General features: G+C 40.4%; 1 protein-coding gene across 4 annotated transcripts in view; it reads right to left on the minus strand.

Moving 5' to 3' along the window:
• Nucleotides 1–677: 677 nt before the first annotated feature.
• LOC143882315 (protein DETOXIFICATION 35-like) overlaps nt 678–26,653 on the minus strand; it is a 34,853-nt gene continuing 8,877 nt past the window's right edge. The window contains exons 2-7 of one of the 4 annotated variants that reach the window (XM_077385843.1): nt 18,900–19,525; nt 17,501–17,557; nt 16,296–16,534; nt 7,516–7,634; nt 1,644–1,730; nt 678–1,101 (exon numbers count right to left, since the gene is read on the minus strand). In XM_077385843.1, the coding sequence (XP_077241958.1) occupies nt 1,030–1,101; nt 1,644–1,730; nt 7,516–7,634; nt 16,296–16,534; nt 17,501–17,557; nt 18,900–19,525 (1,200 nt within the window). In that variant the 3' untranslated portion in view covers nt 678–1,029. The remainder of the gene's footprint in view (nt 1,102–1,643; nt 1,731–7,515; nt 7,635–16,295; nt 16,535–17,500; nt 17,558–18,899; nt 19,526–26,653) is intronic. The other 3 variants (XM_077385845.1, XM_077385844.1, XM_077385846.1) reach the window with 3 other exon arrangements.

A 26,653-nucleotide genomic window follows, 5' to 3' on the forward strand; every position in this document is an offset into this window, starting at 1 on the left:
ACTTCATAACGAATGTCCTCTCTAAGGCCACTGATAAAGCAACTCTTAAAGAAGGATTCTATGAGCCCATAGGTGCGGTTGGCGAGCTTTCAAACTGAAGTTGATATTCTCGAACGCTGGTCGTTTGACAAAGTCGAATCAATGATACGGTGAAATCTTCAAATTGATTCGGTCCAAAATGAACACATTGAGACTCGACGAATTCAGGCCAAGACCATGTACCTTTCATCTTCTCGTACCATTGGTACCATTGGATGGCCTCCTTCTCTAGATGAATAGATGCAATCTGTACTCGAGCCTTTTCTTCTATTTCATAAAAAGAGAAATAATTCTCAGCCCTATAGATCCATCCAGTTGGATCATCCCCATCGAACTTTGGAAGGCCAACCTTGGGTGGGCGTGGGGCTCCATGTTGGTGAAAAGTGTCTTCGTATTGTTGGGCTGGCAGTGGAGGGCGTGATTGAGGTTGGGGGCTTGACTGTCGTGATCGGTTCTTGATCGACCCAATCTCCTCTTGCATCACTTGCATTGACGATCGTTCATGAATCGTCGCTACTAACTCGGCAAAGCGATCCTTCATGTGATCGATCTCCTTCGCAAGCTCCGCGTTAGTAACCATGGTGGATCGAATTGCTCTGATACCAGATGATAAGATCCCAAATATAATAAGATGAAAATAAGATAAACGTTCTCTTCGAGGGGAACGGTTCCTCCAAATAACCTTTCGGTCTTTACAAATTTTTCATGATGGCTCTCTTCTCTCAAACATCATTATTTATAATCTCCTATTCTAATTCTAATTCAAATTCAAATTTAAATTCAAATTAACTAACAAAAGGATTCTTCAAATTAACTACTAGAGCTAATCTTATCAACCTACCATTATTGGCTATTATTCAAATTCAAAAGATCTACGGTTGGATTGTGGCCATATGGACGGCTAAGATTGATCATGCTCGGATCCTCCTTGGGTCCATATCAAAACATGCTGTGATCCGGCAATTTGTTAACCTCGTCGGAAAACCCAACTCATATCTGCAACTTCGGAGCTTCATGTTCGTCTCCGCCCCACAGTCGCACCCGTTCAGATGCTTGATCAGCCTGCAATATCAAATTTTTAATAAATTTGTTCTAAAATAGTTTTAGGGACCTAATAACCTCATCACTTATTTTGATATTTAAACAACATTTTGCACGTTTTCTTATTGGCTGGAAGAATTTCTAGTAAGCTATCAATAGCCAATGAAAGAAGTTTATAATAGAGAGTGCTAATATCAAAACAAGGAAGTGCCAATATAATCTCCCTCTTTCTATTAAGAATTTCCCTTTACAAACACCCAAAGATCTTGCTTCGGATATTTTTGGGACAGTCTTTAAGAGATGACAATATATTCAATCAACTTGAGTGCAAGTAGCTCCATCCAACATTAAATTATTTTCCAAATGATCTGGTTAAGGAGCTAATACCCGCACTCACTTGTTTTGATAGTGGCACTCCCCTCTTCATTTTATAAATTTTCATTGGTTGGTACAATTCTCAACAAGTTCAATAGCTAATCAGAGAAGTTTAAAATGAAGAGATCATTCCAGAGAGAATACTTTGGTTTCTTCAAAAGTGGTTAATAAACATCATATCATTTTACCTCTTTAGACCAGTTGGTTCTCCATATGATTACCAAAAGGATCAATGTTTGCAGTGCAGTTCCACAAATCATTCCAGCCCAAATCCCCTGATAGCATAATAGCCAGCTAGTGTAAAAAGCTTGTGAAAGGGAAACAGAAGAAAAGGAATTTATGCGTAAGAAATAATCAAAGTGCAACTCGATCATTTTACTGTTGATGATCTGATCATCAATCTGGACCGTTCATTTAATACCCATATCGAGTGCTTCCTGCAGCATTGGGATCGCTTTAATTGGGTTATAGTAATCCTAACGGGCCAACTAGGTTTGTCAACTGACCCAATTTGATCAGATCCACCTATGTTTGTGTCATAATCCATTTAAATTCTAACTCGTTTGGATCCGTGGATCCTACTTCTGTATGTGTCAAGGTCCCTTCAGAATCAAAGTGTATGTCTGAGTGTCCTAGGTCCTACTATTGTTTTACACAGTCAATTTCAATCTCCTATAAAGAGTATATATTGTTCATTTTTACTATTAGTCTTTATTATTCAATCCCCTACAAAAAGACCATAGCAAGAGAAGCCAATACATAACAAGATGACTTAATCATAAAATAAACATCAGTAGAATATGATAATAGATAGTATAAAAAAAGGTTGATTCACCACCTAATTTCAGCACAACTACCAATCCCATTGGAGACATATCGACCAATACTTTCAAATGGTTGTAACATAACATGTAAAAAAATTTGTTCTGAAATAACACATGGTCAGACTCTATCAATTGACATGATTTCGAACAATTCAAGTGCTATATCTTTCAAAGAGAATATAGTGTACGCTTTTACTATCAGTCTGTATTATTCAATCCCCTACAAAAAGACCACAGTAGGAGAAGCTAATACAAAACAAGATGACTTAATCATAAGTTAGATAGCATTAGTATATTATAATAGATACTACCAAAAAAAAAGTTGATTCACCGCCAAATTTTCAGTAAAACTACCAATCCCAATTGGAGACATTGTACCGTTGAGAAAATCCGCCGGACAAATCCGATCCGATCGTGCAAAAATTAATAGAAAAGTAAAATAAGAAACAAGCCACAAGATGAACGCCAAGATTTTACGTGGTTCGGCCAAGCCTACATCCATGGAAACATGATCTTCCACTATGAGACAAACAATATACACGAATTACAATGGATTAAGCCCAAAACGCACAAACTCGCAACCCTTTCATTGCCTCTCTCACGCAAGATCGTACACTGAGAGAAAACCCGAGTGAAAACCCCAAGAGAAACCCAAGAGCAAACCCAAGAAGAACCCAAATCTCTCTCTCTCTCTCTCTCTCTCCCCCTTGAGGCAGCCGACACACCCCAAGCATCTCACGCCAAAGAGAGAAATGCCTCCCACTTTCTTTTATACATAGGTTTTGCTAAAACCCAAAAATAGCTTTCTATTTTTTTCCCTTCCTTCCCACCGCACAATGGGAAATAAGCCAACGTTCCCAACAGTGTCCACCTTGGCTTATTTCCCAACCACATGAAGATTTTTTGTTTCATATCACCACCGGCCCTTGTCACCGCAAACCACCATTGGCCTTATACACCATCGAATCATCCTGGTTCTGACTCCTCCTAATTCGATTAGCACGGCCAATACAAATATGTAGCTGCCAACTCGTTGACTTATCTAGTCAACACTGGAGAGGGGTCTCGATCCATCCTCTCCAATGTAGGCATTATCACCTTCACACCATTGTCTGTAACTTGGAAACCTGTCTCCGTACCAACTGCGAAAGAGATCCTACGTGAGCGCACACCATTACCCTGTTTCCTACTAACCATCTAGATCATAGGAACACTAGACACTGTGTCCTCGACCAGACAATATAATCCGCCACACTTCTCTCCTTTCATCAAAACCATACAATTGTGTCTGATTTTCTTGGCCCCACTTGCAACTAAATATCTACAACCCTTGGAGTCCAACCGGCCAAGTGATACTAAATTCTTTCGCATCTTTGGGGCATACGCCACACCGCCCAAAGTACAAACCACTCCATCGAACATCTTTATCTTCACCGTCCCAACTCCTGTGACATGACAAGTAGACCTGTCACCCAATGACACTACACCCTCCCTTGTCTCCTGAAATGTATCAAAATATTCCATCTGCATGGACATAACACCCTGAATCTAAAATTCACTCATCATGAGGAGAGGTGTGACTACCTGTGGAGACTGTGAGAATATCTCCAACCTCTTCGCTCTGCTCATTCTTTATCGCCACCACAGTATTAATAGCACCATTGTCCAATTGGTCAGCTCGCTTCGGACAATCTCGCTTGATGTGACTATATTCCTTGTAATGGTAACATTGCACGTCCTTTCTGCCGACCTTGGATCATGACCTACCTTTTCATGATCTCCTGTCAGACAACCTTCATCTTTGGTTCCCACCATGAACAACCAACCCATGCTCTTGACTCTCACCAAGAACATGTTTCTTCCGCATCTCATCCGATAAGAGTGACGTCATTACTTCCTCTAACTTTATTGTGTCATTACCATAGAATAAAGTCGTCACCAGGTTCTCATACGGATCAGAAAGTGAAGTAAGAAATAATAGGGCTTTGTCTTCTCCCTTCAACTTTTTATCAACTTGTGGAGATGACCCACAAGCCCGTGAACACTCTAATGTGCTCCAGAAGATTCCCGACGTCCTGTATCTTCAGCCCGTACAACTGCCACTTCAGATACAATTGGTTCGCCAAGCTTTTTGACATGTACAACTTTTCCAATTTTTCCCATAACTTAGGCTCATCTTCTTCTTCCATAACATTAACGATAACGTTATCTGACAGACAGAGCCGAATCGTGCCGGTCGCCTTCGGCTCAATGTCTACCAACTAGGCATCTGTCATCTTCTCTAGCTTCCCATAATTTCCCTTCAACTCCTTAGCCAATCCCTATTGAACTAGGATGTCCTTCACCCTCACCTGCCATAGGGTAAAACTGTCATTTCCGTTAAACTTGTCGATGTTGAATTGGGTAGAAGTCAATTTTACCGCCATCTCATATTGCTCCGCACTTCTCAGTGTAGCGCTCCACCTCGAACGAGAATCTTTTTTGGACAATCTTTTTACTCCCAAAGATCACTCTAGCCGCGATCCTGATCACTCCACCCGACCTTGACGATCGCTCCAACCACAGCTCTGATACCACTTGTTGAGACAATCTTCCAGGCAAGTTCGATCCGATCGTGCACAAATTAACAGAAAAGTAAAATAAGAAAGAAGCCTCAAGATGAACACCAAGATTTTACGTGGTTCGGCCAAGCCTATATTCACGGGCGAGAAACACGATCTTCCACTATGAGGAAAACAATATACAAGGATTACAATGGATTAAACCCAAAACCCACAATCTCGCAACCCTTTCCTTGCCTCTCTCACCCATGATCGTACACTGAGAGTAAACCTCGAGAAACCCGACATCAAACCCAAGAAGAACCCTAGAGAAAAGAACTCAAATCTCTCTCTCTCTCTCTCTCTCTCTCTCTCTCTCTCTCTCTCTCTCTCTCCCCTTGAGGCAGCCGACACACCCCAAGCATCTCACGCCGAAGAGAGAATGCCTCCCTCTTTCTTTTATACATAGGTTTTACTAAAACAAAAAGGAGCTTTCTATTTTTTTTCCTTCCTTCCAAACTGCACAATGGGAAATAAGGCAACTTTCCCAACATGTACCAATACTTTCCAATGTTAGTTATCTTTTTCAAACATGTAAAAAAAATTGTTCTAAAGTAACCCATGGTGAGACTATATCAATTGTCATGATTTTGAACAATTCAAGCGCTAAATCTTTCTCATATAATTAGGGATCAATAAACATATAAACAAAATAACATTTGATGATGCAAAAAATCAACTTGGGACCGGCAACAAGTATCAGTGATTGAGAAAACACAATCACAAGTAGAGATGATGACTGGCGATTTGGACAAAGACTAGCGAAAAGTTGAAGGAGCAGCAATTGAAGATCAGCGACGAACTGGCAAATGTAGTAGCGGCTAGCGAATGCGTTTTGGGGTTCGATGAGACAAGAGAGATAGGAAGAGGAGTGATTTTTTCATTTGAATGTGATTTTTCCCTTTTGTTATGTAAATGTTTTTAGGCCGAAAATATCCCTAATGTTTAGCCTTTAAGTTTAAAAAAAATGAAGTATTTTCATAAACAGTGAAATATAATCAGATACGGGACACTCCGATGGCCATTTTCATAAATGTTTCGGTCCGATCCGATTAAAATATAGTTGTCACAATCCATCAAACCCACATCGTATATCTATGTCCCACTCTAGCAGATACAAATCATCGAGATTCTAGATTCATCAGACTGTCCAGGCCCGTCAACCGCCAATTGTACAGTTAAGATTATCTCAGCTATTTGATCAGATTAGAGTAGTGGCCCATTCATAGTTGGGCACTAGATAGACCAACGGTCTATATAGATGATCAAACCTTTCTAGTCTGTTAAATGGGCATTACACTATAACATGGTGAAAGTGCATTGCACCAGAAGAGTTTGTAGTTACATTATGCGAAATGAAACCAATTTGAGTAAAAAACAAACTTTTGCTCAGTAGGTCCATAAGAAGATTTGAAAGTGAAAACTCGCCCTGTCTTGGTAGGTAATCTGAGATTGAACCAAAAAAATAGTCTGTGCGTGGGTGGTCAGGGTGCACTTTGGAAGTGTTTATTTGTTACAAAAAGTGAAAAAACGCCACCAAACTCTAGAACCGCTTCTCTTTGTCAATGGGATAGACTAGTGACAGCCACCATATCCAATCATACATGTGTCATGTGTATGGTGGTTGACTTGTATCTTCATTGACAAAGATACAATTGCGTCTTCTTAGTATAAAACAGTTTCACAAATTTGTGAAACTCGAGGGACGCTATCTTTTCTTTCTATCTTCTTCTCTGTTTAGGGAAAATAACACATGGAATTATTTTACAGAGCTTGAAAGCATTTTATTTCCATGCTTACTAGTTTAGATTGTACATATGGGACCAATGATTGATCTAACTCATTCACGTGGTAGACCGTAGACCTCCTCTTTGATGGTTCGAAGCCTAAAAATTGTCATGATTGTTAAAAAACAGTACAAGATATAATCATACAAATGATCCAAATTCAACAGAACAAAGTCAGTGAGGACATGGTTAAAATTGTTGAATTGGGGACTACCATCCATCTGATGTGATACGCACCATGAGAATATTTCATATCAGTGTGTGCGCGCGTGGTGGTGGTGTGTGTGTGGGGGGTGGGGGTGTAAAATAAAGAGAAGAATGCTGGTGGGGAACAAGGGAGTGTGGATATTCGGGGAAAATTAACGAAGGGCAAACAAATCCCCCACCTACATGTGTACTGATTGGTGATTTTAATGGAGCAACTACTCATCATTCCCACAAATGGGAAGTTGACAGGCACAAAACTGTTCAAAAGCTCTCCAAGTTTATCTTCAACACACACGAGTAGAGTGGGGTTTACTTGGGTGGAGTTCTTGTCCAAAATTGAGTCTTGCCAAGTATATCAAAAACTCCTTTGACCCACCCCAGACAATGAAATATAGATCGCATCGATCATTTACTTGCCAGAGTCGACTCACATGGACCTTGGCCGAGTTCTTGTCCGCAGCCAAGCTTTAAAAGACTGTTGTACAATACATACATAGAACAATTTGTGTATGTGCACCACCTAACCAAGTGCTACCTCCAACAAGTGATGGTGATGAGAGCATTTACTGATTATTTGGTGTATGTGTATTCCTAGAATCATTTCCATAGTAGAAGTATTACCAATGAGAAAATAAAATTTACCTCCACTCCAAGGTTAAGCGTGTAGCCCATAAGGAACCCAAAAGGAAGGCCAAAAATGTAATAGCAACCCAAGTTAATATAAGCCACTACACTTTGCCAACCACCTCCAATAGCAACACCTGCAGCAACGATTCATATAATAAAAATTCCAATCACTACTCCAAGCAACTAAACAAAGGTTTGAGTCCGAATAAATAAATCCAAAAGGTGAATGATACTCTCAGTTCTAACTGTATGAGAAGTTTTCTGAGACACCTTGAGATGAGGCCCACTAATGTGAGTTCCCCATAATCCAAACCATTGATCCAATGGGCTCCAACATGGAGAAGTCATATCCTAAAATCACATTCAAGGAACAACACCTACTACCTGAACCAAGGATTTGAGTGTGGACAGCTGCTTGTTTTTATTTAAGCATCCATTTGTATGCAACAGATAGAATGAATGGGATCAAATGAGTGCTTAAAACAAGGGACTGTGGATATGATCTCCCTTTTGGAAGTACAGTTTAATTTGATCATTACAAATTCAGAAGTATCATAAGATACAGAGGACAGCATTTTAGTTGAGGATGAGATTATGTTGAGTTGGGTGTATTGAATCAAACCCGGTTGGCCAGGATGCGGCACATTTATTGGGGTCCGGAGGAGAAGCCCTGGCCGTTTGGCCCGGCCCGTTTTTAGTGTTATTCGGCCCAATAAGAATAAGGCATGGCCTGCTTTATATAAAGGGATTTCAGGGCTTGTTTTTGCAGTCTTGTCTTTGAAGACGGTTGAGAGCTCAAAGAGGGGGAAAAAGGGTGTGCTAGGGTTTCATGTGGATTTGGTGAGAGATTCTGATCTTCTCTTGTAATTGTTGGGAAAAAAACCCTTTCCCGCTTTGATCGAACCTGTGAGGAAACGATTGAACACAAACAATGGAAATATACGAACCGCAAATAAAGTAACAACAAACAACCACATTCAACGCAAGAGAATTTTTACGTGGAAAACTCCTTCAACGTGAAGGATAAAAACCACGGGACCTTTCTCGGAGTCCACCCAAATCTTCACTATAATACTTTAGGTACAAAATCTAATTCTTAACATCATCAATGGGATAAACATCCCCCATCCCAACAACAATGAATCCACAAATATCAGTGAAGATAGAGCAACAAAATCAACTCCAACAAAGAAGAAAAATGAAGAAAATGGTGAAGATCTCACCAAAAATCTGACTCCGTAAAAGACCCAGAAACCTGACTTAGGGAACTTCAAATCACAATCTAACCGTTCAGAATGTAAATCAGGAAGTCACGAACCACGGATTGTTCAGAATGTTTCTAAAACTCAGCTCAATCGAACCACGGATCGACCTCCGATCGTCGGTTTGGTCACTGCTGTGCAGAAACTCCTATTTCCTGCGAATTTCTCCTCTTTTTTCCTTTATTTTGTGTTGTTCTTCTGTTACTAAAGATTAGGGCTACACTTGGAGATATGCTTTAAGTATAGAAAGACCATAGTGCCCCTCTAGTTCAAATAAAATCCAAGTACGCCCTTATTGGGCTAGACTTAAACCCAACAAATCTCCCCCTCCAAACCAATGAGGGAGATTCCAACACTGACTCCTCAAGTGGAATCCATGCCGGCCAGATGCCGGCAAAACTCAAACTTCTCTCTCGGAAGTGCCTTTGTCATCATGTCTGAACCATTGTCTTCGGTATGTACTTTCTGTAGTTCCAAATCTTTGGACTCTAAGATGTCTCGTATCCAATGATACCTCACGTCGATATGTTTCGACCTCGCATGAAAAGTGGAATTCTTCACAAGGTGGATAGCACTTTGACTATCACAAAGTAGCACATACCTTTCTTGAGTGAGAGCAAGTTTCAGCGTAAGCCCCTTCATCCAAAGCAACTCCTTGCAAGCTTCAGTTGTTGCGATGAGTTCTCCCTCTATTGTGGACAAGGCAACACATTTCTGCAATCTTGACTGCCAAGCCACAGCCCCCCTGTAAAATTGACCAAATAGCCTGAAGTAGATTTCCTAGTATCAACATCCCCTGCCATGTCTGAATCGGTATACCCAACAACAATCGGCTTCTCACTTCCAAATGAAAGTTTCAAACTAGAAGTGCCTCAGAGATATCGTAGGATCCACTTCACTGCATTCCAATGCTCTCTTCCTGGATTTGAAGTAAACCGACTAACTACTCCAACCGCATGAGCTATGTCTAGCCTTGTGCAAACCATTGCATACATCAAACTTGCCACGACGAATGTATAAGGAACTCTTTCCATGTCTTTCACCTCTTGCTCACTCGATGGACATTGTTTCCTACTAAGCTTGAAGTGTGTAGCAAGAGGCGTGCTCACCATTTTAGCTTTATTCATTTTGAACCTTTGAAGCACTTTCTCTATGTACTTCTCTTGAGACAACCATAACCCCTTGGCCTTTCTGTCACAACTGATCCTCATACCAAGAATTTGCTTAGCCGGTCCCAAATCTTTCATTGAAAATGACTTGCTGAAATCTCACTTCAACTTTTCAATCCTCGAAGCATTATGTCTAACTATAAGCATGTCATCCACATAGAGCAATAAAATAATGAAGTCCTTTTCTGAGAACTTCTTCACAAAGACACAATGATCGAAAGTGGTCTTCTTATAGGCTTGCTCACCCATAAAAGACTCAAACTTTTTGTACCATTGTCTTGGGGCTTGCTTCAACCCATATAATCACTTCTTTAGCTTGCAAACATAGTTCTCTTCGTTTTTCACTTTGAAACCTTCTGGCTGCTCCATTGTATATATCTTCCTCCAAATCACCATGAAGGAAAGCGGTCTTCACATCCATTTGCTCAACCTTAAGATCAAGACTAGCTGCCAAACCCAAGACAACTCGGATTGAAGACATTTCCACAACGGGCGAGAAGATCTCATCATAGTCAATTCTTTTTTTCTGACTGAAACCCTTAACGACCAGCATAGCTTTGTATCGAGGATGTGAAGAATTCCTATCATCCTTCAACCTATAAATCCATCGATTTTTCAAAGCTCTCTTGCCCTTAGGCAATGTCACCAACTCAAAGGTGGGATTTTCATGCAACGATTTCAACTCATCTTGCATCACATCAACCCATTCTTTCTTGTTCTCATCCTCCATTGCTTCTTCAAACGTTTCAGGCTCACCTGCATCTGTCAGTAGCACATACTCCTCTAGAGAGTATCTAACGGATGGATGGCGGTCTCTGGTAAACCTCCTCAAAGCGGTAGCTGGTGGAACTGTAGGTGCATGCTGCTGAACATCAACAACATCATCTGCCTGAGCATTACTGTCATATGTACTCTGTTGGTCATTCTGAGTCTGATCCTGAATCTGATATGGAATCTGATCATCAACATCATATTGAGTAACGTCTTCAACCTGATCTTACAATCTCTGGATACTGTCTTCTCTTCTCTGTCTTCTCAATATTCATTATGGTCTGATTCTCAACAAAAACATCTCGACTCCTAAAATTTTCTTCTCAACTAGATCGTAAAATCTGTAGCCGAACTCATCACAACCATAACCAAGAAAGATGCATTCTCGCGTCTTGACGTCCAACTTGGACCTCTCATCCCTCGGAACATGGACAAATGCTTTGCAGCCAAATACTCTTAGATGGTTATAGGAGACATCCTTGCCAAACCAAACTCTGTTAGGGACATCACCATCAAAAGCAACAATGGGGGATAAATTAATAACATGTGCCACTGTACTTAAAGCCTCACCCCAAAAGGTTTTTGGCAATTTGGCATCTGAAATCAGGCATCTGACTCTCTCAACCAATGTTATGTTCATTCTTTCTGCTATACCGTTCAACTGAGGTGTTTTAGGAGGTGTCTTCTGATGTCGAATACCCTGTTGTCTGTAGTACTCATCAAATGGTCCGATGTACTCACCACCATTGTCTGACCAAATGCAATTTCAACTTCTTTCCTGTCTGTCTCTCTACTGAAGTCTGAAACTACTTGAATACATCCAACACTTGGTCCTTCGTCTTTAAGGCATAAACCCAAAATTTCCTAGAATGGTCATCAACGAAGGTAAGAAAGTAAGAAACACCACCAAGTGTTACAAGTTTTATTGGACAACAAACATCTGAATGTACCCATTCTAATAAATCTATTTTTCTCGAAGGAGGGTGACTTTGACTAAATTCTTCTACGCCAATAAGCCCATACCATTCTCACTCATGTGACTCAGTCGCTTGTGCCACAACTCAGTTGCATTCCCATCTTCCACGACATTACAGCTACCCTTGGAAATCTTTGGCCTGCAACAAATATAAAGAAGACTCCTTCTTTTCTCTAGCCACAACAAATGAGCATTTGGTGAGTTTCCACTGTCCATTATCAAAGGTATTGCAAAATCCCTCATCATCGAGTTTCCCAGTTGAAATCAAATTCAAACGAATATCTTGTACATGTCTGACATCTCTGAGAACCAGCTTTGTTCCATTATTTGCCTCCTAACACACATCTCCCACACCTACAACTTTGGCCAAGCCATCATTGCCCATCTTCAATGTGCCAAAGTTTCCTGACGTGTAGGAACTAAAGAACTCCTTTGATGTGATATGAAGCGAAGCTCCACTATCAATGACCCAACTCGTCTCATTGCATGCAAAATTCACATTATTATCATAACACAATGACAAGTTCCTCAATGGCAGTGGCGACCCAATCATCATCATTATGATCCTTCTTCTCATTGTTGTCATTACCATTTTTCTTCTCTCTTTTCAGCTGGAAGCAATTTTTCTTAATATGGCCCTTCTTGCCACTCATAGCACTCTACATTGTTTTTCCATGACCGTGACTTACTTCGGCTCTTGTGTTTACCTTTTGGACCTTTACTTTGACTTCTCCTCCCACTTTCGGCAACCAAAGCTTCAGAGTGGGACGAAGAACCTTGAGTTTTTCTTCTCATTTCCTCATTCAAAATGCCACTCTTAACAAAGTCCATGGTGACAATACCATCAGGAGTAGAATTACTCAATGACATACGAAATGTCTCCCACGAGTCCGATAGAGTACCAAGCAACCAAAGCCCTTGTACCTCATCTTCAAATTTAATATTCATGGCTGAGAGTTGGTCTATCACTCCTTGAAAATCATTCAAGTGATCGGCTATAGATTGGCCATCTCTATATTTCAACCCCATAAATTGTTTTATCAAGTACCTTTTGTCGTTGCCGGTCTTTCGCACATACAACGATTCAAACTTGTTCCATAGAGTCCTGGCATGTGATTCTTTATAGATTTGATTCAAAACATTATCATCCACAAATTGTCGAATGAACCCGCACACAATTTTATGCTCAAGAGTCCAATCGGCATTGGTCATGTTGCCAGGTTTTGTATCGCCTAACACTGGCAGATGCCAACGCTTCACATATAATAGGTCTTCTATTTTACCCCTCCAAACATGATAATTCCTTCCATTCAAGCTGATCATTCTATTCAAATTCGGTTCCATCGTTCAATCAAAGTCAATAACAACCTTGCTGTTAGAAATGGGATTAGGGTTAGAGATAGAGAGGAAGAAGAAGATGAGTGAAGGTTGGAGAGTCTCCACTAGGGAGCTCCTCATGAACATGATGTATAAACATAACAAGAAGTACAAAATCTCACACACGTCCAACTTAGTATAACACTCCTCAAGCTGGTGTGATGAATACATAAGGAAAACATAACAAGAGATAACGGCCACCATGAGAGTACGGTTGTCGAGATCAGCGGCCACCAAAACGGAACTCCCCTTGAAGTAGCACTACGACGAGAGCAGTCACAACCGGGTCTCCCCCTGAATGAGAACCCGGCAATAAGTCTGGAACCACGAAGGATCGAACTGAGGCACCTCGGTAGGGGAATAACAATGATCCATCGAGCAAAAAGGGGGCACACCAACAATGACGAAGCACCACGAGCGAGAACATCAGCTAAGTAGTCAACACCAAGAGAAGAAGATAACTACTGATGGGAAACCATCGAAGACAAGGTCGACGGGGAAACCGTCGCTTGGAGAGAAAAAGAGATAGAGAAGATAACCAAACAACGATGGGGAAACCACCGTCTGGTGACAAGGTCGACGGCATGAACGTCGCCAAAAGATAAGAAGAACATATGAAGAGGATAACCAACCAACGATGGGGAAACTATCGTCTGGTGACAAGGTCGACGGCATGAACATCGTCGCCTAAAGACAAGAAGAAATGAGGGTAAAGATAAATGAACCATTGATGGGGACACCATCGTTTGGAGACTAGACCGACGACATGAACATCGTCGCCTGAAAAGAGCCGACCAACGATGAGAAACCATCGTCCGGAAAAGAGAGGTCGACAGGAAAAGACTGTCGCCTGTAAGAGAGCCGACCGACAATGGATATGTAAGCCATCGCCCGAAAAAGGGGGGGATAAGGCATAAGCCAGAAAGAAAGATGAATGCGTAAAACTATGCCAAGAGAAGACATGAAGGAGAAGACAACATGGAGGGATAAGGCATAAAGCCGGACAACACGAAGAGACATGAAAAACAAGACATGAAAATAAGACAACACTCTCAAGAAGACATGAAAACAAGAGAACACTCTCTCAAGAAGACAAGAGTAAGATAACACTAACAACCACAAAAGAAGATTTCTAAGGCACCATACCTCTCTCAGACATTTCAGCGAACACGTAGTGTGCGCCTTGGAGAAGATAAAGAAACGAAGACAACAAGGCACTACATCTCTCTTAAACATTTGAGTAAACACTTGGTGTGCGCCTTGAGGAACTACATAAAAGACATAGAAAACAATACATAGTAGACATTGTAAAGAAAGAGATGACATCAATACAACAACAAAAAATAAGAGAACCACACAAGAAACAATACAAGACAACACTCCCCCTCAAGTTGAGGCCAAGGCCTTCAACTTGAAACAAAAAGAATACTTTCAAGGCACAAAAACCCCTTTGAGACATTTCATCAAACACTTGAGGTGCACCTTGAAGATGAGATGAGAAAGACAAAGGCCATAGGCCAAAAAAGTAATAGAGAAGAGAAAATAAAGAGTTTTGGAGTGGAGGAGAACCCAAAATGGGTTTACACAAGTAACAGACATTTTTTTTATTTTGAGATAAAACGATAGAGAGAAAATGGGTTAAACAGGAAATGGGTTTGATGAAATGAGAGAAAGAGTGAGATTTTTGGGAGATTTAGGAAAGAGAGAGACTACGAGAGAGATATTTAAGGGATTTGAGATTTGAGGGAGAAAAACAAGGGATTTGGTTTGCACAACACACTAACTTAGAGATAGAGAGAAAACAAAAAAAATGCCGTGAAGGTGTGAATGGCGTGGAGGGAGATAGACTCTTCTTCTTTCCTTCTTGAGGATCAACCCATTGGCTCTGTTACCATGTTAGAAATGAGATTAGGGTTAGAGATAGAGAGGAAGAAGAAGATGAGTGAAGGTTGGAGAGTCTCCACTACGGAGCTCCTCATGAATATGATGTATATATAGGCCCATCTAGGGCAACAATGGTACAATGACAATACTACCCCTAATACTCTAAGTAATCTCTAAACTACCCTACAACATTATTCAACACTTGCTTTTCTCAAACAATATTACAAACACTTTGTGTGCAATAAACCTGAATGCTCTGATACCATTATGTTGGGAAAAAAACCCTTTCCTGCTCTGATTTAACCTGTGAGGAAACGATTGAACACAAACAATGGAAATATACGAACCACAAATAAAGTATCAAAAAACAACCACAAGCAACGCAAGAGATTTTTTACGTGGAAAACTCCTTCAACGTGAAGGATAAAAACCACAGGACCTTTCTCGGAGTCCACCCAAATCTTCACTATAATACTTTAGGTACAAAACCTAATTCTCAACATCATCAATGGGATAAACATCCCCCATTCCAACAGCAATGAAATCCACAAATATGAGTGAAGATAGAGCAACAAAATCAACTCCAACAAAGAAGAAAAATGAAGAAAATAGTGAAGCTCTCACGCAAAATCTGTACTCCATAAAAGACCCAGAAATCTGACTTAGAGAACTCCAAATCACAATCCAACCGTTCAGAATGTAGATTAGGAAGTCAGGAACCTACTGTCCAAAAAGCAGCTCAATCGGACCACGGATCGACCTCCGATCATTGGTTTGATCACTGCTGTGCAGAAACTCCTATTTCTGGCGAATTTCTCCTCTTTTTTCCTTTATTTTGTGTTGTTCTTCTGTTACCAAAGATTAGGGATACACTTGGAGATATGCTTTAATTATAGAAAGACCACAGTGCCTCTCTAGTTCAAACAAATTCCAAGTACGCCCTTATTGGGCTGGACTTAAACCCAACAATAATCTCATGTTTATATAGTGGATTTTCTCGTTGCCTCTGCCGTGGGCATAGGCTTTGCTGAACCACGTTAATATTTGTGCCTTTGTGCGTTGCTTGTGTTTTGGTTTCTTCGTTCTGCTTTGCCATTGAAATCGCATATTGATATTTGGGGGTTTTTCACAACAGATACCGTAGCAATTCTTCCTACAGAGCCTGTTATTATGTTTTTACCCCAAAAGACAATTTCCTTTCTATTTATCATTTACAGAAAAAGCTTAGAATTTGTAGAAATTGGTAACAACAATAATCAGCTTATGAATTAGCACCATCTTCATGTGGAAAGCCATATGAACAGCTTCAATGTTTTTATATGTTCTCTTTATTGGCACACTGAGTTTAATAAGTACCTGATATAACTGGCTGTATGCTATTGAGCACCATGGTAATACCAAGAAGAAATGCAAGATGAGAGACAGCTTCTTGCAGATCTTTACTGCTGGTGAAGATTACGGCAAACTTGGTTCTGAATATCAGTATCAGGGCCATGAAAAAGAGCCCAATAAAGAGTGATTGTAGGACTACAACGATGACGGCATACTTGGTGGCTCTCGGGTGCCCTGAACCAAGCTCGTTCGAGACACGAACGCTGAAAAATGAAAAGAAAAGGAAAGAAAAATAAATGAGGAAATAGAGAATATAAAGAAAAAGATAACAAAAAAATCAATCCCTACATCCATTTCTCATCATCATGACACCACTGCCTCACATAAAGCAAAACCATCACACCAAAGCCATTCACTAACTATCAACATCCCAATGCAGCCACAAACATGCAGCACACCTAGTGTTCTGAAACTCATTGACCAGCAATGAACTCTGCTGGGTCAATCTGGCTGGTTTGGCTATGGTGACTGAATAAACTCTTTACTCACCAAGTTGAATGAACGAATGAAGAAAACTTTATAAAATCAGAAAGTTTTCTACTGCTTAGTCAAGTCAAATTTTAGAAAGCAGAACTGTTTCTGAGCTTGGTGCAGGTTTCTTGAAAAATCATTTACCATGCCACTACTTACTAAACCTTCCACAACAACCCCTGCCATCCTCCATCACTTTCACCACCATGAAAACACTACCATGACCATCACACCCAGATATAAACACTAGTGTGTGAAACAACCAATTACTCCAAAGGCTCAAGCTGTTAGATGTTATTTAATCATTTATACTTCAACATTCCCCCTCATCTGCCCCCCCCCCCTCCCTTTTTTTTGGGTTGACCGTAATGTGGCATGTGGCCCTCTTTTGAGTTGGCCGTACCAGTGGATTTTTAATATCAAGGAGTTGTTGGGTTTAGAACCCAGGACCTGTCGTGAAGCAATAGCTCGTATACCATGTGAAACAACCAATTATTCCAAAAGCTTAAGCTGTTAGAGTTTGTGTTATTAAATCATTTATACTTCAACATAGTGCACCATGGGAACCGTGACTTCAGCCCTGCATAGATGGCAAGGCTATAGACAGATGCACTATGGGCATGTCTCTCCCACCGATGCTAAATATTATGACCAATTACCTAAAGCATATGTTGTAGTTTATAGTTTGGCAACATTACCTTATAGCAGCATTGAGCCCAAAGAATACCATCACTTCCCACCCATTGATATTCATGCTGAAACAAGAATTACCAAGAAACACAAGCATCTTAGTCATGGTGAAAGCATAAACTGAAACATCTATTTTAGGGAAAGGAGATGAACTCTGAGCTCAAATCCTAATCCTTTATATTTTGGGCAAAAAATGGCTCTAAAAAAAAGGAAAAGACTGGTACTCATTGAGTTTTGAGGTGCAATAATGCCCACTAACATGGTTCTTGGAGCTTTACCAAAAAGACTAATTACCTCCTACATGTTCACATGTTGCAAATACCTGAAATTTTAAGCTATATTTTTCTGATCTCCCTTGATCACTAAGCATGGATCAAGAGTGCAAATCAGGTGAGTATCCTAAACTTATACTGATTCAAATCATGGGTGTTCTACTATACATTTGCTTACCCAAATTTGGAAATTATAGGTTTGATCAATGGGTTTCCGATTACAAAGAGGATGCGGAAGGAGAATAAATAATTTTGAGGCAATTAACATCATCATCATGTGCCGGAGAAGTATCATACACCTACATGGTTTACAAGCAGTGAGACCCATATATACTTGACACCCACCAACAACTCTAACATGTCAGGTAAAGGTCCCGCAGCTTGATCCAATCTGATGTATGGATCCATTTGCTTGTACCAACTAATGGGGCAGAGAATGCTCCTCATCCGGAGTGAAAACTACTAGTATTGATCAATGGAAGGAAAGAAATTCGCGCATCCTTGAAGGTAGAAGATCCACACTTAATAGGACGCTTTGAATATCTTGGGCTCTTCAACAACAATATTGGGAGGGTTAAAATAAAGAGGTAGTGAAATGGAAACCTCTTTCTAGAAACTTCATCAAGCATAATGTAGATGGTTGCTCTCTTGGCAACCCCGACAAGGTAGGCATTTGAGGTGTTTTTAGGGATTTCTCGGATAACATCTTCCTTTGCGGGCCCTATCCGCGTTACAGACTACAGAAGAATAGGTTCGCACACTTCATCAAGGATTGATAATTTTCTACAGACGGATGGAAGGCAGATTGGAAGTGGAAAGTGACTCCTCTAACACAGTCTTGTGGGCGAAAGGAACTAGCGATGGTCCGTGGAGGCGCTCTAATCTTATGGATGAAATAAAAGATATGTGTTTGTTTGGGTTTCGCTCTTTTTCTCTTATTCATAAAAGTGCCAATGAATTGGCTGGTCGCTTAGCCAAATTAGGAGCTTCTACCGAATCATTTTATATGGGGCAATCCTTACCCCTTGAAGTGCACATGTAATCCATTATTATTTAATAAAATTGTTATCTTCATTTAAAAAAAAACTACTAGTGTTGATCTTATGGAGGAGTAGGAGAAGGACTATGAGCTTACCAGATCGAAATTGAACCGACGGCGATCTCAGCATTACCTAGGTGGCCTGTGAGGACGACCAGAGTCATCATATACCAAATCTCCAAGCAGAGCATGACAGCAGAGGCAAGAGAGAGCCTAACAAAGGCCCATATTTCTTGGAAGGCCAACCAAGAAAATCCCTTCCACCCATCTTTACACCAACCCATGACGTAAATTACTTGAGCCAGTGCCAGCACCCAGCCTGTGATGTCGTACGCAGCAGCAGCACCAACCAAACCCCACCCAAAGACATAGATGAAGATCCAAAGCAAGAATGCCTGGATTAGTAGAGAAACGAACCCAATACATGATAATACCCAGACCTTGCTTTGGGCCTGTAGAAACTTTTGGGTAGGGAAGACGAAGGGGAGAGAGAACAACTGGGGGAGGATGTACAAAGAAAATTTCCCTGCAAGATTAGCGATCGCAGTCTCTTGCCCTATAAGCTCTAGGATAGGGGTGGCAAAGATGTAGATTGGGCTTATGATAATGCAAGAGACGAAAAGGATTATCCACGAACGCTGCATGTAGATACCGAGCATGTGGACCTGCCCGGCACCAAAAGCCTGTCCACACAGTGTCTCAAGTGCACTCCCCATGCCAAGCTACAATCAATTTGAAATGGAAAAAATATAACCAAATTTGTGAAACAACTTCAAATAATATTCTAAAAATGCATTCGTCAATTGCCCATTTCAAGCGGATGAAGATACGAACTGATATTAAAGAACTGATCAATTAATGTATCCAAGTTGCAAAATAATACTGCAATAACGAATTTAAATGAGATAAAACTTTATGGTGATTGATATCCTTACAAATAGAGACTACAGACTATCCATACATGCATACACACGAGAAAATAGCATGCTCTATTGCATCTGATTCATACCAAAAAAAATTTGCTTTCATTACTGATGTTTCATGAGGTAAATATAGAGAGGGTATGAATAGAGAGATAAACTGATTGGATCACCACCCAAACGATCATTGTTAACATATGATCTTAATGATCAACCTTGAGTCCCATATAGCATACATGGGGTGATCAAGACAATTGCTTTGGTGGATCCCAATGAGGCACCTACATGATCCTGATCTCACCCATATGTACACTCATCTGTAAGGTTAAAACCAACAAAAATCAACGGGTGTAGCTTGTTTATTTGGTCTACTAAAGAGGCCTTATTTGATCAAGGTTCTACTAGGAGAATCTGATAATGATGGGACCAGCTGCACTGAGTTAGAATGTGGTTTACCTACCAGTCCAATGGATTTGATCATGTGCTTTTCATTTTTTCCTTTTATATAGCTAAGTTTTCTTCTTTTTAAGGGATTATGTTGGGTACAATATTTTCATATATTTATACCATATTATATTATTCTCTATTGAGAATACTGTTCCTGAGCTCGAGCTCAGATAAGCTTATCTGAGCTTGTGCTCAGAAATAGGTGTGGACCCACATTGTTGGGGGGATCCAAAGCTTTCATTTGGAAGCCACTATCATGGATAGGGTGTCCACAAAAAATCAGCTCCATTGGACATCCTAACCCTTCCATTTGTGGAGGGAAAAAATGGGCAGATTTGTAGAGAAACAGTATCTGTCCATTTTTCCCTCCACAAATTGAAGGGTTAGGATGATCCTGTGGACCTGATTTTTGGTACACACCCTATCCATGATAGGGCCTTTCAAATGAATACTTTGGATCACCCTCAAAAAATGGGCCCACAGGAGTTTTTGATGCTCGAGCTCAGAAACACAATTCTCTATTGTATATAGGTTCCTTAAAATAGTTGTTTGTTAAATAAGGAATCTCATAGCTTAAAAAATTATATTTATAATTTATTTAATGGGAATTATCATTTATTACACAAATATTTATAATTTATTTAAGGAAATGATATCAGCACAACCAAGCTTTAATAATTACACAAGAGCAGCTTGTCTTTTCCTTTTCAATTGGTTTGTAAGAGCCTGTTGGGAGCTGTAACCACCCTTGACATCACTTTAAATAATAAAAGACAAGATAAGTTAGTGCAATTATCAAAACATGGTTGTGCTGATATCATTTCCCTTTATTTAATAGCTACAGAGTAATTTACATTCTAAGATATTTAATCTATGTCATTTATTATATATAATGAAAAACTATAGATTGCCATGCACACGCCCCCGCGTTATTCAAAACATTACAAAAATATATTCATATATAGTTTATCTGTATCAATTAATTGCTGTTAATAACTACACACAGCTACAAGTAACTATCCAATCTGTTAAAATTTGCATAATAAATGTAAATTCATAGAAACCTACCTATTAATAAATCTTCTAAAATGCTTAATTAATTATTAGAGGAATGATAGAATGAAGGGCGCCCTTGAAAAAATCAGTTCCAAGGGCACCCCTATTGGTTGATTTTCGCAAAGTCAACATGTTTTCCACCTTTTTAGGTGCATTTCCACTTTTTTAGGCTCATTCTAATTTTTCGGGGCTTCACTTTGCAAAAATCCACCAATAGGGGTGCCCTTGGAGCTGATTTTTGCAAGGGCGCCCTTCATTCTATCATTACTAACATCGATTGGGATCAACAAAATCTGAAATAGTCAAGCAAATCAAACATGAGCCCCATCATAATTTTTTATGCATTTCCTCTTCTGCCTTGTCATGGAAATGTTGTCTATCCTCCTGGATGATGCGCGTCGAGAAGGAAAGGTAACAACTCCATTCTCCAAAGGTAATTTATACATCACTCATCTCCTTTTTGCTGATGACCTTATGCTCTTTGACTCGGCTGCCCTTAATTCTAATAACGGCCTTCTAGATTGTTTGAAAACAAATCTCAGATTGTGTAGGTTTGGCCCCAAATATTCAAAAAAGTGAAATATTTTTCTCGGCAACCAGCACAAGGCAGAGAAGGGAGATCATCGACAAATTTGGTATGAAGGAGGGGAACCTTCCAGTCACATACCTAAGGCAACCCTTGTACAATCCAAGACTCACCATGAAAGACTGCCTACCTCTTATTGCTAAAGTCTAGAGAAGAATAGAGGGATGGAGTAACTTATACCTGTTAAAAGCAGGGAGAGTGGAGCTGGTAAGATTGGTCCTTAGTTCATACCAGATTTACTGATCACACGCATTCAATATGGCCAAAGGGGTAATTGCAAGCCTTGAAAAGGTGATTAGGGACTTCGTTTGGGCGCGGTCAACAGGCAAGAAAAAGCTCCACATAATTGCATGGAAAGATGTTGAGAAAATCCGTTGGGAAAATCAATCCGTTCGTGCACAAATTAAACGGAAAAGCTAAAACAACAAACAAGCCAAAACATGAACACCAAGATTTTACATGGTTCAGCCAAGCCTGCATCCAAGGGTGAAAAACACGATCTTTCACTATGAGAAAAACAACATACAGGATTACAATGGATTTAACCCAAACCCACAACCCTCTCCTTGCTTCTCAAACCCAAGACGGTACACGAGATAACCCGAGAAAAAACCAAGAGAAAACCCAAGAAGAACCACTTTCTCATCTCTCTTTCTCTCTCCTCTCTCTTTTTCTCTCCCTTCTCGAATTGAGGTAGCCGAGCACACCCCAAGCCTCTCGCTGCCCACACAAGAAACCCATGCCCAAGCTCTCTTATTTATACCGGTTTGGTTTTCCTAAAACCCAAGTTTTGCCTACTTGCTTTACCACATGTCTTGGGAAATAAGGAAACTTTCCCAACAATCTCGACCTTGGCTTATTTCACAGCCACCTAAAGATTTTATATTGATGTCTCCACCGGTCGGCTATCACCGCAAACCACCATTAGCCTTCCGAAGTACCAGTTACACACCCTCGAATCATCCTAGTCCTGATTCCTCCCGATTTGATTAACACGGCCAATGGTTGCCAACCCGTTGACTCACTTAGTCAACCCTGGAGAGATCTCGATCCATCCTCCCCAACACAGGTACTGTCACCTTCTCACCATCGTCTGCAATCTGAAAACCTGCCTCTGCACCAAATGTGAAAGAGACCCTATGCGCGCGCGCCATTACCTTGTTTCTACCTAGCCATCGAGATCTTGGGAACATTAGTCACCATGTCCTCAACTAGAAGATATAATCCACCATACTTCTCTCCTTTCATTAGAACCGTACAACCATATGTGATTATCATGGCTTTACCTTCAGCTTAATACCTGCAACCTTGGAATCCAACCGGCCAAGAGACACTAGATTCTTTGGCATCTTTGGGACATATGCCACACCACCCAAAGTACGAACCACTCCATCGAACATCGTGATCTTCACTGTTCCAACTCCAATGACGTCACAAGTATACCTGTCACCCAAGGACACTACACCTGCCCTTGTCTCCTAGAACGTATCAAAATATTCCCCCATGAAGCATACATAAACAGAGCACCCTAAATCTAGAATCCACTCATCATGAGAAGTGTGATTCGCTAATCAGATTGTAAGAATGTCTCCAACCTCTTCACCATGCTCATCCGTTACCGCCGGCACCGTATTTGTAGCACCATTGTCCCCCTGGTCAGCTCGTTTCAGACAATGTTGCTTGATGTGACCATATTCCTTACAACGATAGCATTGCACGCCCTTTCCGCTGACCCTGGATCTTGACTTGCATTTTCCTGATCCCCTGTCAGAAGAGCTTCATCTTTAATTCCTTCCATGGACAACCAACTCATGGTCTTCACTTCCATCAATAACAGGTTTCTTCCACATCTCATTCGACAAGAGCGACGCCCTGACTTCCTCCAACTTTATCGTATCATTACCATACAATAAAGCCATCACTAGGTTGTCATATGAATCAAGAAGTGAAGTAAGAAGTAATAGGGCCTTGTCTTCTTCCTTCAACTTTTCATCAACCTTGTGGAGCTGATTCACAAGCCCATTTAACACCGTCATGTGTTCCAGAAGATTCCCGCCTTCCGGCATCTTTAGCCCGTACAATTATCGTTCCAAATACAACTGGTTGGCCAAGCTTTTAAACATGTAAAGCTTTTCCAACTTGTCGCACAATTTAGGCGCATTTTCTTCTTCCATAACATTAAACATAGTGTTATCTGCCAGACATAGTCGAATCGTGTTGACTACCCCTCGACTCCATGTCTTCCCGCTCGGTATCCCTCATCTTCTCCATCTTCCCACCATTTCCCTTCAACGCCTTAGTCAATCCTTGTTGAACTAGGATGTCCTTCACCCACATCTGCCATAAGGTGAAACTGCCCTTTCCGTCAAACTTGTCGATGTTGAAGTGGGCAAAACTCGATTTTACCGCAATCTCAGATTACTTTGCACTTTATGGTGTAGTGCTCTACCTCAAAGAAGAATCTTTCCCAAAGATTGCTCTAATCGAGATCCAACCCCAACACCCACGATCACCCCACCCTGCCTCGATGATCACTCTAACCACAGGTCTAAAATCACTTGTTGAGAAAATCCGTCGGGTTAATCAATTTGATCGTGCACAAGTTAAACGGAAAAGATAAAACAATAAACAAGCCACAAGTTGAAGACCAAGATTTTACGTGGTTCGGTGATTCAGGTGCATCTCGCAAGATTAAGAAGATCAACAGTCATATTGAAAGATATTAGATAGCGCCCACATCTATGGTCCACTTTGATTACTACGTTTGAAGAGTCCTTTTTGGGTTGTTTTGTTTTATCTTATTTCTATTTAGAGTTGGCCATCCATATCTAGAGATTTTAGGAGATTGATTTTGTTTAGGACTTTGATAGAGTTTTAGGATTTTAAAAGATATAGCTAGACGTTTTTTTGAGATCTTTAAGGATTGGGTTAGAGAATTTTTAGGAGTTAATTGAGTTTTAGTAGCAGTAGACATTTTTATCATTATTTTGGTTGATTTAGGATTTCTATACCAAAAGTCTATAAATAGACTTCCTTCTAAAAGAATTTTACATCTTTTGGAATAAAATTTTAGTCGTTGCCTTTGTTGTTGCCTTATTGCCGTTGTTGCTTTCGGAAGCCACACACAGAAGAGCCATCTGCTGCTCTTGTTTTATCTCTTGATTCAAGCCATCTGCTGCTTGAATTTACCCCATGAATCCCCAACAGCCACCTCTATATGCATCTTGAACTATCAACCCCAACCTTCATTAATTTGCAGCCCACCGGTCCTTGTTTTTGTTGATCGTATCACCTTCCTTCAGCATATATATATATATATCAGCCAAAGAACTATTATCCCAAACCTTTCTAAAGCCAGCCATACTATTAGTTTTCATCTCGTGTTGGTATTTTAATACACAAATAGCCCTTGTTGGTATTTTACAAAGTTCTTTTGTTTACAAAAAGAAGCCACTTTAGTTTGTAAAATGAGTTTGCTCACTTCTTTCACTAAAGCGAATAGTCCCGTATTGGAAAGTGGAGAGAAGCTTCATGTGGTTATAGAGCTTTTCACATCCTTAGCTTTGTGAATGAGAAGAGGAGAAATGGGGCCTTCGCGCATGAACCACCAAATGGACCCGGTGGGCTTTTGGCTATACCACACACGCGCCGCCCGGCCCGGCTCTCTGTCCGTTTAACTTCTCTTTACCTTCGGCGTTATTGATCAGGTAAGCCGGCTTATTGGAACGTCATTAGCTGGGTAAATAACAGCGCAGTTCTTGAGTAAGCCGGCGTATCTTAATAACGCTGGGGTACCTGAATAGCGCCGGCGTTCCTGAACGTTGTGACTGTTGGGATGCGACATTTGGCATCTGTAACGTCTTTTGAACGGCTCTTTTCTTAAAGGGCGTCTTTACTCCATTAAATGGTGTATTGAACAGACATGTTTTGGTTTATAAAAGAGGATGTTCTCTGTGGTTTTGATACACAACAACAGAACGAAAAAAACTACTGTTTTCTTCTAGTTTTTACTGTCTTCTGTAAACAGAGATTTCTTCCTTCTTTTATTTTACGTATTTTGTTGGGCTACTGGAGTGTTTAGGTGGTTCGAATCTCCTTGATCGTGCAGTTCTTGGAGATCGACGGTGAGTCGGGCTGTTGTATCCTGGAGGTGATTGCGGCTAGTAATCTGCTGCATCGGAATTAGTTTCCGCAGAGGCACAAATTCACCTTAAAGAGAGCGACATAGTCTGTGCCTCATCTCGCCGCATCGGAAAAGGTTTTACTAACGCTGTTTGTTTGTTGTTTCTGTTCCTCAACAGAAATCTGGTAAGCCGTATTATTCCCTAAATCTACAACAATTTTAAGGTAAATTTGTCTCTTTATAATATGGCATCACACGATGAAGTTTTATTGGATTCCTCCAATCCGAATAAACCTTTTCGTTTTAACCAGGCAAACTTTAAGAGATGGAAGAAGAAGATGTTCTTTTATCTGTCCACGAAAAAGGTAGCCCATGTATTAACTGAAGTAAAGACATGGAGATCAGAACTTGAACCTACTCGTTCTGTATTGAAAAATAGTGGAAAGAATCTGATTTCTTGTGTCAAAATTTTATTTTGAATAGCCTTTCCGATAAACTGTATGATTTCTATAGTGACTCTCAAGATTCTAAGTCACTTTGGGAAGCATTACAGAAAAAGTATGATATGGAAGAAGCGGGTTCAAAGAAGTATGATGTTAGCAAATACTTTAGATTTTACATGGTTGATGAGAGGATTGTTATATCACAGACCCATGAACTAAAGAAATTGGTCCATGACATTCTTGCAGAAGGAATGATTATAAGTGAACAATTCAAG

The sequence above is a fragment of the Tasmannia lanceolata genome, unplaced genomic scaffold (genome assembly GCF_043159265.1).
Source record: "Tasmannia lanceolata isolate RefF3 unplaced genomic scaffold, GAP_Taslan_0.1 ptg000007l, whole genome shotgun sequence".
Classification (NCBI taxonomy): Eukaryota; Viridiplantae; Streptophyta; class Magnoliopsida; order Canellales; family Winteraceae; genus Tasmannia; species Tasmannia lanceolata.